We start from the raw sequence: 15,493 nt of genomic DNA on the forward strand, positions 1-15,493 counted from the left end.
CCATGAGAATAGAAGAAGACCAACAAGACAGTATGGGGGGTCAGGGGAAGGGAGGGTAGGAGAGCAAGAGGAGGCTAATACCTGTAAATCGAGACCCATGTGCACTGATCAAATTATGGTACATGCACATGTGAGTATGCCACCATGAAATCCCTTATTCAGTATAATTAATATGCAACAATAAAAAAGAAAAAGAAAAAAAGACTTAATTCCTTCAAGTGCAAGATGTAGCAAAAAAAATATTGTAGCAAGGTTGAAATTAAATAACAAAAGAGTTGGCATGTTGTGAGCACTCAATAAATATGCCTATTAAGTGTGTGTATATTTTATATGTATATTTGATATATATGATTTATATACATATATATGTAAACAATAGTCAGGTTATAATACTATCCTCCATATTATTACAGCTAAAATATTATGATTAAGCAGTACCTCCAAATTCTCCAGAAAGACCTAAAATAAAATTTTAAATATTGAATAATTTCTAGAGAGATTCTAGAAACTTATACTGAATGGTTTATAGAGGTCTAAGATTCTAGAGAAAAGGACGAAATGTATTCACATTTAAAAATTCATATTCGTTTGAATTAATCTAAAACTTCATCTATTTGAAGTCAAATCATAACAGGATTTTTGGAAAACAAAATTCAGTTTCATCTAGAAATACACATGAAAATAATCTAGGAAAATGTTGAAAAAGGGTAACAAGGAGGCACACCTGTGGTGGTTCTAGATTGAGTGGATCAATAGAGCTAGACAAACTTCAGAAACAGAGTCAAGGACATGAGAAATGTGGAGGACTGCAAAATACTACCTTAAATCTGCAGGTAAAGTTTACATTATTCAATAAATGGCATTGGGACCACTGAACACTTATGTAGGGCAAACCATTTGGTCAATATTTCATATCTTACCAAAAAAATTTAAAATGTATTAAAGATTAAAACAGTTTATCATGATCTTTTTTTCTTTTGGAAACTAATATAGGTAAAATGTAAATTCTAAAAGTTAAAAAAAAATATATAAAGTACTTTAATTCCACCATGTGGCAATAGATAGGAACTTTTTATATTTTAATGTCTTTTTATTGAGAAGAGCAAAAAGGAAAGAAACCAGCCAGACACAGTAGCACACTTCTGTAATCGCGGTGACTCAGGAGTCTGAGGCAGGAGGATTGCAAGTTCAAAGCCAGCCTCAGCAACTTAGACCCTCAGCATCTCAGCAAGATGAAAAGGGCTGGGAATGCGGCTTGGGTCGAATCCCCAGAACGAACACAAGAAAGAAGCCAGTCTTAGGAAGTCTTAAGCAAAGCCATGGTGCAGAGGCCCTAAGGTAAGAAAGGGCTTCTTGTGTTAAGGAACCCAATGTGGGCTAGTGTGACTGGAATGACAAGGAGTGCAGTGAGAGATGAGGCTGTGAGGTCAAGTGAGGCCAGGTCACAGCCTTAAAATTTTTATTCTAAGTTCAATAAAGAGTCTTAAAATACTTCAAGGAGAAGGAGCTATATATATTTAGCAATATATTCTATTTGTATTTTACCAGTAGAAGTTTAATACTCAAGAATAGCTGCTGTAACTTTAAACATATGCTTTTTTCGCGTGCCTATCACAGTTAATAGCTTCCCAATATTAAACCCTACTTGCCTTCCTGGTATAAACTACTAAAATCAAGTTGTTAATATTTTAGGTAGGCTTTTACACTTATATTTGTAAGTAAGATTGGTCCACAACCTCTTAGTATGCATGGTTGCTTTTTATTATGATGTCTGCAATAGCTTTCACAGGAAACTTCTATGACTCTTTGTCAATTTCTATTATTTGAAATATGTTGAAATTTCTTCAGTATCTTAAGATGTATATTTTGGAGATATTCCACAGATTTTTTTTTTACAAATAAACATTGCTTTTTGCCATATTGTGATCCTTTGATTATAAACAAAAGATATTGTCATTTTGGAAAATTCAAGCAACACAGAAAAAAGTAAAGACAGTAAAAATCACTCCAAATTCTGTTAACTTGGTAAATAGTTTTTCAGATTTTTTTAAATAAGTCACTTTCATCCACTTAGCAGTGTGCCACAGAATATTCTCTAAGGCAGTATTGCCATTCACTTTTGATGGCTGCTTACTATTCTACTATATGTGTGTGTGTGTGTGTGTGTGTGTGTGTGTGTGTGTGTGTGTGTATATATATATATATATATATATATATATATATATATATATAGTAGTTGGACACAATGCCTTTATCTTATGTGGTGCTGTGGATTGAACTCAGGGCTTCAAACATGCTAGGCAAACACTCTATCACTGAGCCACAACCCCAGCCCCTTTATCATATATTTTTAATCAGTATTCCGATGATATAGTTAGATCATTTCTTATTTTTCCTATTACATAGGCTACATCAGTGAGTACCTCTGTGCATATGTTTTATATTTCTATACATAATCAAAGGGTGGCTCACTTTTCATTTTCATACATATTATCAGAGTCCTTCAGGAAAATAGTTTTAACTTGTACTTCTCAAATGAATGAAATGGGAAATGTGAGGCTCGCTCTTCCTTGCCAATTTGATCAGCAAAATGTCTTCATTTGCATAGATTTCTTTATTGGTAGGTCAACATAAATACAATGGAGTTTTTAAATGAACTCATTTGAGATGACAGATATATTAATTTGCTTCACCAAAGTAGTCATGTTACTATCCAAAGGGATTCTATGGCACCATGTTGTAAACAAGTACACATTAAAATTTATTATTAAAAAAAGATAGATGCAAAACTTTTGCCATAAAATAATACTGCAAAGAAATATAAAAATATGTTGAGCTAAAATATAGGAGCTAAATCACAATTATTGGGCAGGCACCTTTCGAAGAAGCCTATAGAGTAGTCATATGCAACACTTGACAATTATGGAAGATACTTGAGATCCATCAATTTCCTGCTTTTATGCAAAAAGTAATGAGAGTGTTGGGCACCAAAGCAAATGTCAGACTGCTTATTCTTAGCCCTCCAGTTTTTAGAAAGTTTAATTTTATTTCTTGAAGATCAAGAAATATGCTAAAAATCCACTTACACACACACACAGAGTTATCCTTGAAAATTATTTTCTCTAGCATCAATTATTGAGCATTTTTCCACACAAAGAAAGAAAGGAGAAAAATGTACACTCAGCATTATCCTTCTGCAACTTTGGAAACAAATAGAGAAAGATATGTTTTTGATCAATCATATTCTAGTTCCAGAGCTTTATCATAATACAACCAGATAAAATGTAAGACATGTATGTATTTAATGATTATTAGAGCCTTGTGAATAATAGTGAATATGTAGAAATAGCATAAACATTTAACATAACTGATCTGGTTAAAAAGATTATGAAAGTCCAATTCACAGAGTCAGAAACTAATGGCTGTCAGCAGCTAGGGGTAGGGGAGGGGAGTTTTGCTGTGGGAGGAGAGTTTCTTTGGAGAATGATGAAAATTCTCAAAAAAGAGATTCTGGATGACAGTTGCAAAATTATATGATATAGTAAGATCTTTGAAATGTAGCTTTTACATGAGTGAATTCTACGTTATTAGTTATGTCTGTATAGGACTGTTTTAGCATTACATAATCCATTAAGTCAATGGAACACTCTGGAACTATCATAAATGATGATGTTAATTTTCTCACTTGTGTGTATGGAAAGGTGTTCACAATAACTGTTATGTTAAAACTCCAGGTTACTCTTACACACACACACACTAGAAAACATGCAGCTTGCCCTTGTGTGTTGCTGATGATACCTGCCCTGCGTGTCACTGAGAAGATGGAAGCAAGACACACAAGGTGCTCATCATCCATGCTGCACCTGATGTGCTTTGCAAATAACCAGTCTGTCGCATATCTCTGCCTTCAAAGCCAAGCTCTCCTTTTCCTCCAAGAGACCCCAAGTTAGTGGCAGATGGCCAAGGACCCAGGATGCCTCACCCACAGTGCATTCTCTGCCTCTGGGGTCGGGCACTGCCTAGGCTGGCAATGCCTTACATTTTTCTAGAGTGCATAAAATGCCTTGTCTGCATCCTGAGCATCAGCTGTCCCTGCACTTTCTCCACTCTGCTCTTGTGTTGCCTCCGGGGTAAGACCCATCACAGCCCCTGCTCAGGCATTCCTCTCACCCCAGGGTCACCACTCCAGTTTCTGCACAATCTCTTGGTCTTTGTGTTCTTTTAGGATTGCCCAGTCCACATTGTGCTTAAGTGTCGTTGTCTATAACACTGAGAGCAGAAACAGCATCATTCTCATGACTATTTCCTCAGGCCCGCACACAGGGACAGGGCAGTGTCAGGACCCATGAATCAGGGCTGCACTGGGCTGGATACAACACTAGGCATTGCATGCATTTGAGATGAACAAATGGGGAAGAGTCAAGAGCCCAAGAGCCTAAATTGATTAGTGACCAAACAGATAGAAATGCAGCCAAAGTGTCAGGAAAGTGTGCCACATGCTCTGCAAATTCCATCTGGAATGTCATTCATCTGAAGTAACAAAATAAACAAATGCAGATGTGGGGACTGTGAGTTACCACTGATACTGAAGTAATTTGGAGCTCCAGGTTGGGAGATGGGATGGGGACAGGCCCAGCATTTAACAAATAAACGGATTTATTACTTCAGTTTACTGAGTTGAATTCCTAGATACCCAGTGTCAGGGGAAGGAGATTCTGAGTCAGAACTTTCTGTCCCAACTCTAGCTTAACATATGTAACTGCTTTTAGAGCAAACAACTACCCTTTCCCAATCACGTGGCTGGATAAGGTGTTACGTGTTCACATATATTAAGATGTTACCTTGATAGAAACACTATCTGCTCCGTCTTTTGCCTGCCCAGTCCATCAGCCAGCTGGCCTGATGTCTGGAGTTCTGGGCCTGCAGAACCACTCCCAACAGGAGGACGGCAGGAAGCAGGAGGGTGAGGGAAAGGCAGGGGATGCCCAGAGTATCCACAGCTCTGTCTCCTAGACTGAAAAGCAAGGCAAGCACCCCTTGTGCTTTAATGGGCATCAGAATTGCCTGCAATGTTGATTTTTTTTTACCTTTGTTTATTTATTTTTTTATGTGGTATTGAGGATCGAACCCAGTGCCTGACACATGTTAGGAGAATGCTCTGTCACTGAGCCCCAGCCCCAGCCCCACCTGCAATGTTGATTTTAAAAAGGATGTTCATGGCAGGTACAGTGGCACCTGCCTGCATCCTGAGGTGGGAGGATCACAAGTTAACAGCCAGCCAGCCTGGGCAACATAGCAAGACCCCATCTCAAAAAAGAAAAAAACAATGTCAGTAGGTCCCCTTCCTTGAGACATGATTAATTCATCCCAAAACCAAGTTCTTTTAACCAAGCACCTTGTGCTTCTGATCCTACACTGTGGGAAACATGCTCTGAGTTTTAAAGAGTCAGTTAGTCTGAACACTGGGGTGGTCAGATGGCATGGGATACACAAATCCCTCTCCTGTGGGCTCAGAAGAGAGGGGAGACAATGTGGGAGTGATACAAGGGCTCCAAGCTTGATGTCTGGACTTTGTATCTTCTTCATGGCTCCCTAGCTGTGAAATCTTGAGGGGTTACACAACCTCTCTGAGCTGTCTCCTCACACCCAAAATGCTTTCTTGTGAGTTTGAGAACCACAAGCATCAGGGTGTGTAACTACACTTTGGAAAATGTAGAGTGTTAGGATGATAAGAAAGATCATTATATTGCCTTTGAATACAAGGGTTCAGATTATAAGGAGATGTTTTGAAGTATGTGAGTATGTTTGTGAAAGACTGGAGACAAGGGAAGATAAAAAGCGGAAGAGAGAGAGGGGACACCTGAGACCTCCAGCCTTACCTGTGGCACTGCGCTGCTCTCAGACTCCCCTGGCTCTGCTGCCTCCACCTTCCTCCTCCATCCAGGGAAGGTCGCAGTCAGGACATAGGAAACCTGAAGCAGGGCTGGGGGACTCAGGGCTTCCTAGGGTAAAGGTGAAAAGCAGGGACACTGGCACCTGGACCTTTGGTCCCCATACAGGACGAGACAGAAGACAGATTATGGGTGTCCCCACAGGGTTGGGGACCTGAGAGCTGAGGCTTGAGCCCCAGTTCAGGAAGGAAGGGGCTGAGTCAGGACTGTGCCAGGGCTCTTTATCAGTTTGGGGGAGGCCTCAGGGAAGCAATCCCAAGACAGCTTCTTCAGATGAACATAATTGCCCCAATGTTAATTTCTATGAGCCAGAGCCTTGGGAAAGGAACCTTGTTTACAAGGAGTTCACCAGATTCTCTCTCCTCCTCTCCATCTGTCACCTGCCCTTTCCCTTTTTCTGGTGGTAGGATGAGCTTGAGTCTCCCAAACCACAGAGCCCTCAGCCCACCCTCTCTCTGCCCTAACCACTGTCTCAGAGCTGAGAGGATTCTAGGTTCAAACCATCCACCCCATACCCCCTCCATAGAGGAGCTGGCCTCAGCATTCCTGTCCAGACAACGCCTGCCACCTCTCCTTTCTACCTCCTCTTTGATGAGATCTCAAGCCAAGAGCCTCCAGTCTCATACGCAGTAGCTGTCAAGCAATGTCTCAGTTGGGAATGCTTCATGCTGCAAGGGAAGACGAATGGTCTCAGGCTGGGCCTAGGTCCACTAGTAGATGGGCCATGATTATTGTTAAACATCTGGGCTTCTCCCACTTTTCAGTACTAGCAGTAACAAACCTTCTGCTGGCCACATTATGAGATGGGCAGATTGTCATTGGTGCCACCACCCAGATATCCCACAGAGTTGTTTGCATATAGTAGTCACCCCTCATCCATGGGGGATATGTTGCAAGACCTCCAGTGAGTACCTGAAACTCCAGGTAGATCCAAACCCTGTGTATGCTATGCTTTTTCCTCTGTATGCATACTTATGAAAAGTCTAATTTATAAGTCAAGCACAGCAAGAGAGTAACAATACTAGCAATAGAAAATTATAACAATACTGTATAAAGGTTATAAAAATTTAAAAATATATAAGTTATTTAAAACATATGAATTGCTTATTTCTAGAATTTTCCATTTAATATTTTTGGACCCTAGTTGACTATGGCTAACAAACCACGGAAGGCAAAACCATAGATAAGTGGATACCTCAGCACTTGGCCTCCCTCCTGCTCTGAGGTTCTTGGATTTGGTCTTCACCACAAGCACCCCCCTTCCGGGGGTAGCCCCTGATTCCAAACCCCTCTCAACAAAACAACCCCAGTCCTACTCATGCCTGAGAGTCTGTCTTCCCTCCCTCCTCCCTCCTCCTGATTTATTTGTATATTGTTTGTTGACAACAGACATTGGCCTAAGCACTGGAGATACAGCCATGAAGAAGGTGGACACAGTGCCTCCCCTGAGAGGAGGAGGATGAGAGAGGCCTTCTGAAAGCAAACAGATGAGGTGATAGAATATCACTATTAGGCTATCCCCAGTGAATGAATGGACCCAGGCAATGGGCATTAGTTCTGTAAAAAAAAAAAATAGAATGAGGTATATCTTAAGACAGTGATATGAAAATATTTTCCATGATGAAGTCTCAAATAAAAAAATATACAAGTTTCTGTGATCCTATTTGTAAAATTGATATATGGGCCCTTGAATATTATTAGAAAAACCTGCAAGTGTATGTATCGAACCACCAATTCTATAATTTAAAAAACTAAGATATTAAAATCCTACTATGTATATACTTTGACACTATCATTTACACTCCTAGGGATAGATAACCTAACAAATCATCCAAAATGGAATTAGCTTTATAAGTGAAGATGTCCATCACAGAATTATTTGTAATTTTTCTTAAGGGAAAAGGCCAAATGCTCACCAACGGGGCAATGCTTGAGCCTCCTGGTGATACCTATAACAGGGGAGATGTAATGTAGCATGTTTGGGCATAGGAAATTTCTTATGAGATGTTGACAAGAAACAAAAATTTCTTCATGGACAGAAAAATATATAAACCAAATATATTTAAACCAAATATACCAATATGTTGATCTCCATTATTGGGACTAGACATGATTTTTATTTATGTCTGTTTCCCACTGGACTAAGATCTGAGATTTCTCCTGGGCAAGACCCTTTCATTCCTTCCAATGTCCCCAGAGCTCAGCCTAGGATTTGGGACCCCATAGACATTAGTGTATCTATTGAGAGGTTCATTGGTTAAGATTCTAGGAAGGATTCACTCCTCTATGCTGCTCAGCTCAGAGGTTAATCACAAAGAGACTACACACAGTCCAAGGAATTGTGCTCAATAAATATATTTGGGTTCTGGAGATTCTTGCATGGGGTCTGAGAAGAGGCCCTAAAGCCCCTCAGAGCAGCATGTCACTGAACAGAGCTGACATGCTCTCCTCCCCAAATATTCTTTCCAGCCACCAGGACTCTCTCTAGAGGCTAGACAGAGAAACAAAAGAGCCAACATAAATTGCAAAATAACAAATACATTTGACAAATACATTTGAGGAATATGCCCAATGCTTCTATGGACACTTAAAAAAGAAAGTCGGGGAAATAGTATAGTTCTTGTCCTCAACAAGCACTGAGGCAATTGCTTTCTATCCACAGACTTTTACTGACACCCAACAGGGTTTATCCCTGCCCTGTGTGCTGCAAGCACAGAGCTTTAATCAGACATGGTGGAAACTTGGTTTCCAGGTCTAGTGGGACTGGGACATAAACTTGAGCAAAGGGGAAATAACAAGATGTCTTGGGACCAGACTCCATGGAATCATCCAGGGAAAGAAGAAATGAGGCTGAGACATTGCATTAGGAACATCCCATCACCGTCAGTCATCCGCCTACCTCGGTGCTCCTATCTGTTTCCTCCCTAATGAGCCTCCAGGGAGGTTCTGCTTCCTCCAGGTTTCTTGACTCAGATGCTGAATAATCCCTAGGGAAGGTCTATGCAACCCAGTAAAACCCACTTAGTGAGTAAAACTTTGGATTATTTTCAAGGTCTCTTGGAGAACCTGGTCCTGGAGTCCCTCAAGAGCAAAGCACTATTACTCTATGTTCTTTCTCAATGACACACGTGGGTCTCCATGAGAAGAGTAAATATGTGGGTGGAGAGATGGTGGGTAGCTGCTTTTTGTTTTCTTAGGTGCAGAGTAGAAAAATCCTTTACCTCAGCTCATGGCACATCATGCATTCTTATAAGATATCTCTGGTTTTATTGACTTTTATTTGCTCAGATCTTCATTCCCTTTCTCTCCCTCCACATATGGCAGCCACTTTAATATATGCATGGGTCCTTGAAGAACACATATCACCATGCATTTGTGTGTTTTATGTACATAAATGGTATTATGCTATAGATCTTATTGGTTTTTACTTTTTTCATGAATACTAATTTTTATTATCCATTTCCTTACTGTGTGATTCTTATCCTTGTTTCTTATCTCTTTCCAATCCACTTTTTACACACAGAGTCATTTTCTTAAAGTTTATATTGAACTTCTCACTTCACTGCTTAAATCATGACTTCACACTTAACATCACACTTAGGCAAAACATGAAAACAGCCTCCGAGACTTTACCTGGTCTTGCTCCTACACATATCTACTATCTCAACCATTATCATTCTCTTTTCTTTGTTCCCAATACTTCAGCCATATTGTCTTTATTTCAGTCCTCTGGATTCACAAGTTCTTCTTGTCTTGGGGGTTTTGATTTTGTTTATCCTCTTGCCAGGAAGCTCCTTCCTCCACACTAAATGGCTTTCTGTTTCTCAACCTTTGAGCTTCAGCTCAAATATGTATATTGGTACAATCATTTTGGAACAACTTCAGCAATATTAGTCATCTTGGGTCAGGTTCCCTAGAAGCAAAGCAACTCATGGGAATGGAGAAAGTGGGTATTGAAAAGCACTTCAAGAAAAGATGGAGATAAGCAGGATGCAGGCTCAGTACATCAACTTCACCTTAGTCTTAAGTGGGTCTCTGGAACATGAATTGTTCCTGTAGTGTCAGTTCTACCCAGAGTCAAGAAGCCAACCTTGGACACCTGTGTCAGTCAGTACTAGATGCCTGCCTTCTACCACCAGAGCAGTGGAAGCTGGGAAGGCTTATAACCTCTCTGACCAAAAGGAGAAATTATGAGCCATTATCAGCCAACAATCACAAGGAAGTGGAGATGGGTAAACCAGCTAGTGGAAGTGCTTTGTGTTATTGGGGATTGTTTCTTGTTTCACTATATTTCTACTCAAATCTTTCCAACTCATAACTGATCAACACCTTGAAGGGAATTCTTAATTATGGATGTATTCCCACCCTTTTTGGAAAGGACTGAGGCTAAATTCATAGCTAAACCAGCATCCATTAGTAAGAGAGGTGAGGTGCAAATGGTCTTCCTCCCAACAATCTATTCTTAGCTATGCACCCTGGAAAACCAACATTCATGTGCCTGAAGAAAAAATGTATAAGAAAAGTCATTTCAGATTGTTGAAAATGGTGAAAAACTAGAAATTACAAATTAAGACTTTCTTCTTCTCTAGTTGCATTTATTTAGTGCCATGAATTTCCCTCTTGTCATCATTTTAGCTATGTCCTACAAATTTTGGTTATGTTGTATTTTCCTTTTAATTTAGTTCAATGCAGTTTTATTACACTTGTAACTTCTTTGTGGATTATTTAGGAGTGGGATATTTGGCTTTCAAGTGCCTGGAAATTTTCCTCTTATCTTTGTGTTATTGGTTTCTAATTGGATTTCATTGTGTTCAGAGAGGTGTTCTGTATGATTATAATTATGTTAAATTTGTTGAGGCTTGTTTTACACCCAGGATATGGTCTATATTGGTGTATGTTCTGTGGCACTTGAGAGTAATGCTTGTTTTGCTATTATCAAAAGGAGTGGTCAATAAATGTCAGATAGATCCTGTTGCTCACTGTTGTCTAGTAGTTCAATCAATTGTTGAAAGGGGGATCTCAAATTCTCAAACTATAATTGTGGATTTGTCTGTGTATCTTTTCAGTACTGTCAGTTTTTTCCCCCACATATTTTGCTTCTCAGTTGAATGAGGACACATTTCTGATTGGTATGTCTTTTTAATGGATTGACTTTTTTATTATTATGAAATATCCCTGTCTCTGGTGATTATCTTTGTTCTAAAAATCTACTTTATATGAAATCGATATATCCACTTCTTTTTCTTTTCATTAACATTTGCTTGTCTTTTTTCAATCTTATTACTTTATACCTGCCTAAGATGTTACATTTTAATATTTAAAGAGAGCTTCTTGTGGACAGCATACAGTTGGATGATGTTCATTTCAAACCTCCTCTGTCAATCTTTGTCATGTAATTTGTGTATTTACAACATTTATGTTTAACATAGTTAAATTCCATTGTTGGAATGTCCAGACTTAACATTTGCCAATTATTTTCTGTTTGTATTTTTCTTCTCTATTTTTCTTTTCTGATTTCTTTTTCTTATCTTCTTGTGAGTCACTCAAATGTTTGATTTATCTTTAGTGGTTTTGAGTATACCATTTTGCATAGCTTAAGTGGTTTCTTTGGGCATTTATATTATATAAAAACTTACCACATTCTAATGTTTTCATCATTTTAGCAGTTCAAACAAAATATATAAATATTGCCTACCTTTAAGGAATTCATTAAAATAGAAAATGTGATTACCCTCTGACCATTTTTTCTTTCTCAGGAAGTAGACCTACAGGAAAAGATAGATGTTACATGTTACTTTTCTAGCCAGGATAGTTGATATTGATTTTCATGAAGATTTGTGGTTGCTACTATACAATTAGAACAGGAAGGAATATGTCTTAAACTTAGGACATTCACTTGGCTATCTCTTAGTACTTTCATGAATAGTAATAAATATGAGAAAATTTAGTCATTATAATTCAAAAAGAACAGGATAACCAAGAACTCACACCTATATGGATGAAGACCAAAGACTTTATACCAGATTTGCCAAAGTGACAGCCTAGGTAAGGGAAATTTAGAATGGGTTATGAAGAGTGGAGACGACCTTCAATTGTATCCTTGAAACAACTACAGTATTGGGGACTGTATCTTCTTTCACTATATTTCTACTCAAATCTTTCCAACTCATAACTGGTCAACACCTTGAAGGGAATTTTTAATTATGGATGTATTCCCACCCTATTTGGAAAGGACTAAGGCTAAATTCATTTTAACAACAACAATAACAAATAGAGGCCCCATATCATGGGATGAAATCTGGATAAAATGGAAAACTACAAATGGATGTGAATGACAGAAGCCATGGATTGTATTGACAGAAGACATTAGATTGCAACCTTGTACTTCTCCCCAGACTGTCTCCTTCTCTCTGAAAGCATTGCTTGACCCCTGAACCATGGCACTACCACTGATTGCCTCACCCCATTGGTTGGAACAGGGGTTGCCCTCTGAGTTGCTGAGATTACAGGCATATGCCACTGCACCCAGCTTCAACAGGCCCCTTAATACAGTCAAGAGACTCAGTAAGCAAGACAGGCAAGACTACCACCCGCAAAACACAACATACAGTTTTATAGTATACTTTTTTTTAAGTAGAAGGAGTACACTGTAAAAATAAATGAGAAAATTATTATATAGTAAATATATTAACTGTATCCTAGTCTTTCATTGTCACTATTAAGTATGCTATGCTCTTATACAGTTGGCAGTGCACTAGGAATGTACTGTGCTCTGGTGTTAGGATACAAGGACTCTAGGTAATGAGGATTTTTCAGCTCCATTATAATCTTATGAGGCCAATGTCATGCATACAGTCTGTTATTGACTGAAATATCATTCTTTGGTATATAACTATAAAATAAATGAGCAAATAAGCAACTCATAAAAGATGAACTTTAAAGCACAAATCCAAATCTTGATTTTCCACAATATCAAACTCATAGTGAGGAATAAGGGAGGGGAACATTGAGAAGGTCCATGAAGGACTCAGTAATGAGACTCCTGAGGTAGAAACTTCTGGAGGGCACTCCACAAATGGTATAGAGGAACACCTTCAATTTCCCTGCAGAAGTCACTGGCCCCTCAAGAAGGAGACTTTGCCCCTGAGAAGTCTGACCAGAGCCCCCTTCATGTCCTTGTTCCGCAGGCTATAAATGAAGGGGTTCAGCAGGGGAGTCACTACTGTGTACATGACCGCAGCTGCTGTGTCCTCCACCACAGAGTTAGAAGAAGAGGATGAGGGGCACAAATAAGCTCTGATCACTGTCCCAAAGAACAGGGCAACCACAGAGAGGTGTGAGCCACAAGTAGAGAAAGCCTTGAGCCTTCCCCGGGCAGAGGGAACTCTAAGGATAGCTGACACAATCCGGATGTAAGAGACCAGGATGAGCAAGAAGGGGATCAAAATAACTGCACCCCCCAAGAAGAGAAGTACAAGTTCATTGACATGGGTATCAGAGCAAGAGACCTTCATTAGGGGTCCCAGGTCACAGAAGAAGTCAGGAATAGTCTTCTTAGAGCAGAAGGAGAGCCGGAATATGAGGAAAGTGTGGGTCATAGCCACAAAGTTTGTGAGGGTCCAGCAGGCAGTCACCATGAACATGCAGCGCTGGAAGCTCATGATCACTGCATAGTGGAGAGGGTGGCAAATAGCCACAAAGCGGTCATAGGCCATTGTGGCCAGGAGAAAGATGTCCATGTCCCCAAAAGTCAAGAAGAAGTAGAGCTGGGTCAGGCATCCTGCATAGGAGATGGACCTCCTTTTGGTGTGGATGTTCACCAGGGCTTTAGGCACAGTGGTGGAGGTGAACAGGATGTCTGCACATGATAGGCTGGCGAGGAAGAAGTACATGGGGGTGTGGAGACGTGTGTCAGCACCAATGGCCAAGACAATGAGCAGGTTTCCCGCCACGGTGATCACGTACATCCACAGGAACAGCAGGAAGAGGATGCGCTGCTGCTCGGGCCGCTCAGAGAGTCCCCAGAGGGTGAACTCAAAGCTGTTGGTCTGATTCCCTCCTGCCATGATCCCAGAGGTCAGAGAGAAAGGTCTTGAATAAGCTCCATTAAAGCTCTGTAAAAATATTTCACTTCAGATCATTGGTGAGCATGCCATCCTCTGAACTCTAGTGAAGAAGGAAAAATAGTAATGTATTTGCCAATGTATTGACCACCTACTATGCACACAGTAAATTTTTATTAAATCCTACTACATACTTATGCTAGAAAGTATGGGGGACACAATTTAAGATACTTGAAGTTGATTTCACTACATTTTTATCTGATCCAATTTTATTTGATTGTACTTTCTCTTTAGTGGTACTCTCAGAAGAGTCAAAAAACAAAGAGTACCAACTCATTGATTCATTCTACAGATATAGAGTACCACCTTTGGACCTGGTAGTGTTGGGTAAATAACATAGTGGCAATCCTAAACCTGGAAGGATTTTCAATCTGATGGGATGGACATAACTGCCTGTGTTAATGTCTTATCTCCATCATGTCGAATTAGGCCCCAACTTTCTAAATAAGATTGCTATAACAAAAGAATCAAAACCAAGAATCAATAAATGGGATGGATTAAAACTAAAAAGCTTCTCAGCAAAAGAAACAATCAGTGAGGTGAATAGAGAGCCTACAGAATGGAAGCAAATCTTTACCACAAGCACATCAGATAGAGCACTAATCTCTAGGATATATAAAGCACTCAAAAACCTTAACACCAAAAAAACAAATAACCCAATCAATAAATGGGCCAAGGAACTGAACAGACACTTCTCAGAAGAGGATATACAATCAATCAAGAAATATATGAAAAAATGTTCATCATTGCCAGCAATTAGAGAAATGCAAATCAAAACTACTCTAAGATTTCATCTCACTCCAGCCAGAATGGCAACTATCAAGAATACAAACAACAATAAATGTTGGCGAGGATATGGGGGGAAAGGCACACTCATACACTGCTGGTGGGACTGCAAATTGGTGCAGCCAATCTGGAAAGCAGTATGGAGATTCCTTGGAAAACTTGGTTTGGAACCACTATTTGACCCAGCTATACGACTCCTCAGTTTATACCCAAAGGACTTAAAAACAGCATTCTACAGGCACACAGCCATATTAATGTTTATAGCAGCACAATTCACAATAGTTAAATTATGGAACCAACTCAGATGCCCTTCAGTAGATGAATGGATAGGGAAATTTGGTATATATACACAATGGAACATTACTCAGCATTCAAAGAGAACAAAATCATGGCATTTGCAGGTAAATGGATGAAGTTGGAGAATATAATGCTAAGTGAAGCAAGCCAATCCCAAAAAACCAAAGGCCGAATGTTTTCTTTGATATGAGGATACAGATGCATAATGGTGATGGGGGGGGAGCATGGGAGGAATGGAGGAACTTTAGATAGGGAAAGGGGAGGGAGTGGAAAAGAGGGGGCAAGAGGGTAGAAATGATGGTGAAATGAGTTAGATATCATTACCCTAAGTACATG

General features: G+C 39.6%; 1 protein-coding gene across 1 annotated transcript; it reads right to left on the reverse strand.

The window, feature by feature from the left end:
- Positions 1 to 13,063: 13,063 nt before the first annotated feature.
- Positions 13,064 to 14,023, reverse strand: LOC308635652 (olfactory receptor 1P1-like; the record flags this gene model as incomplete). The annotated part of the gene is made up of 1 exon (XM_081270208.1): positions 13,064 to 14,023. Exon 1 carries the CDS (start codon positions 14,015 to 14,017, stop codon positions 13,064 to 13,066), a length of 954 nt encoding a protein of 317 aa, XP_081126334.1. The 5' UTR covers positions 14,018 to 14,023.
- Positions 14,024 to 15,493: the final 1,470 nt, after the last annotated feature.

This window comes from Spermophilus citellus (assembly GCF_964194105.1).
Source record: "Spermophilus citellus genome assembly, chromosome: 17".
NCBI classification, from domain to species: Eukaryota; Metazoa; Chordata; class Mammalia; order Rodentia; family Sciuridae; genus Spermophilus; species Spermophilus citellus.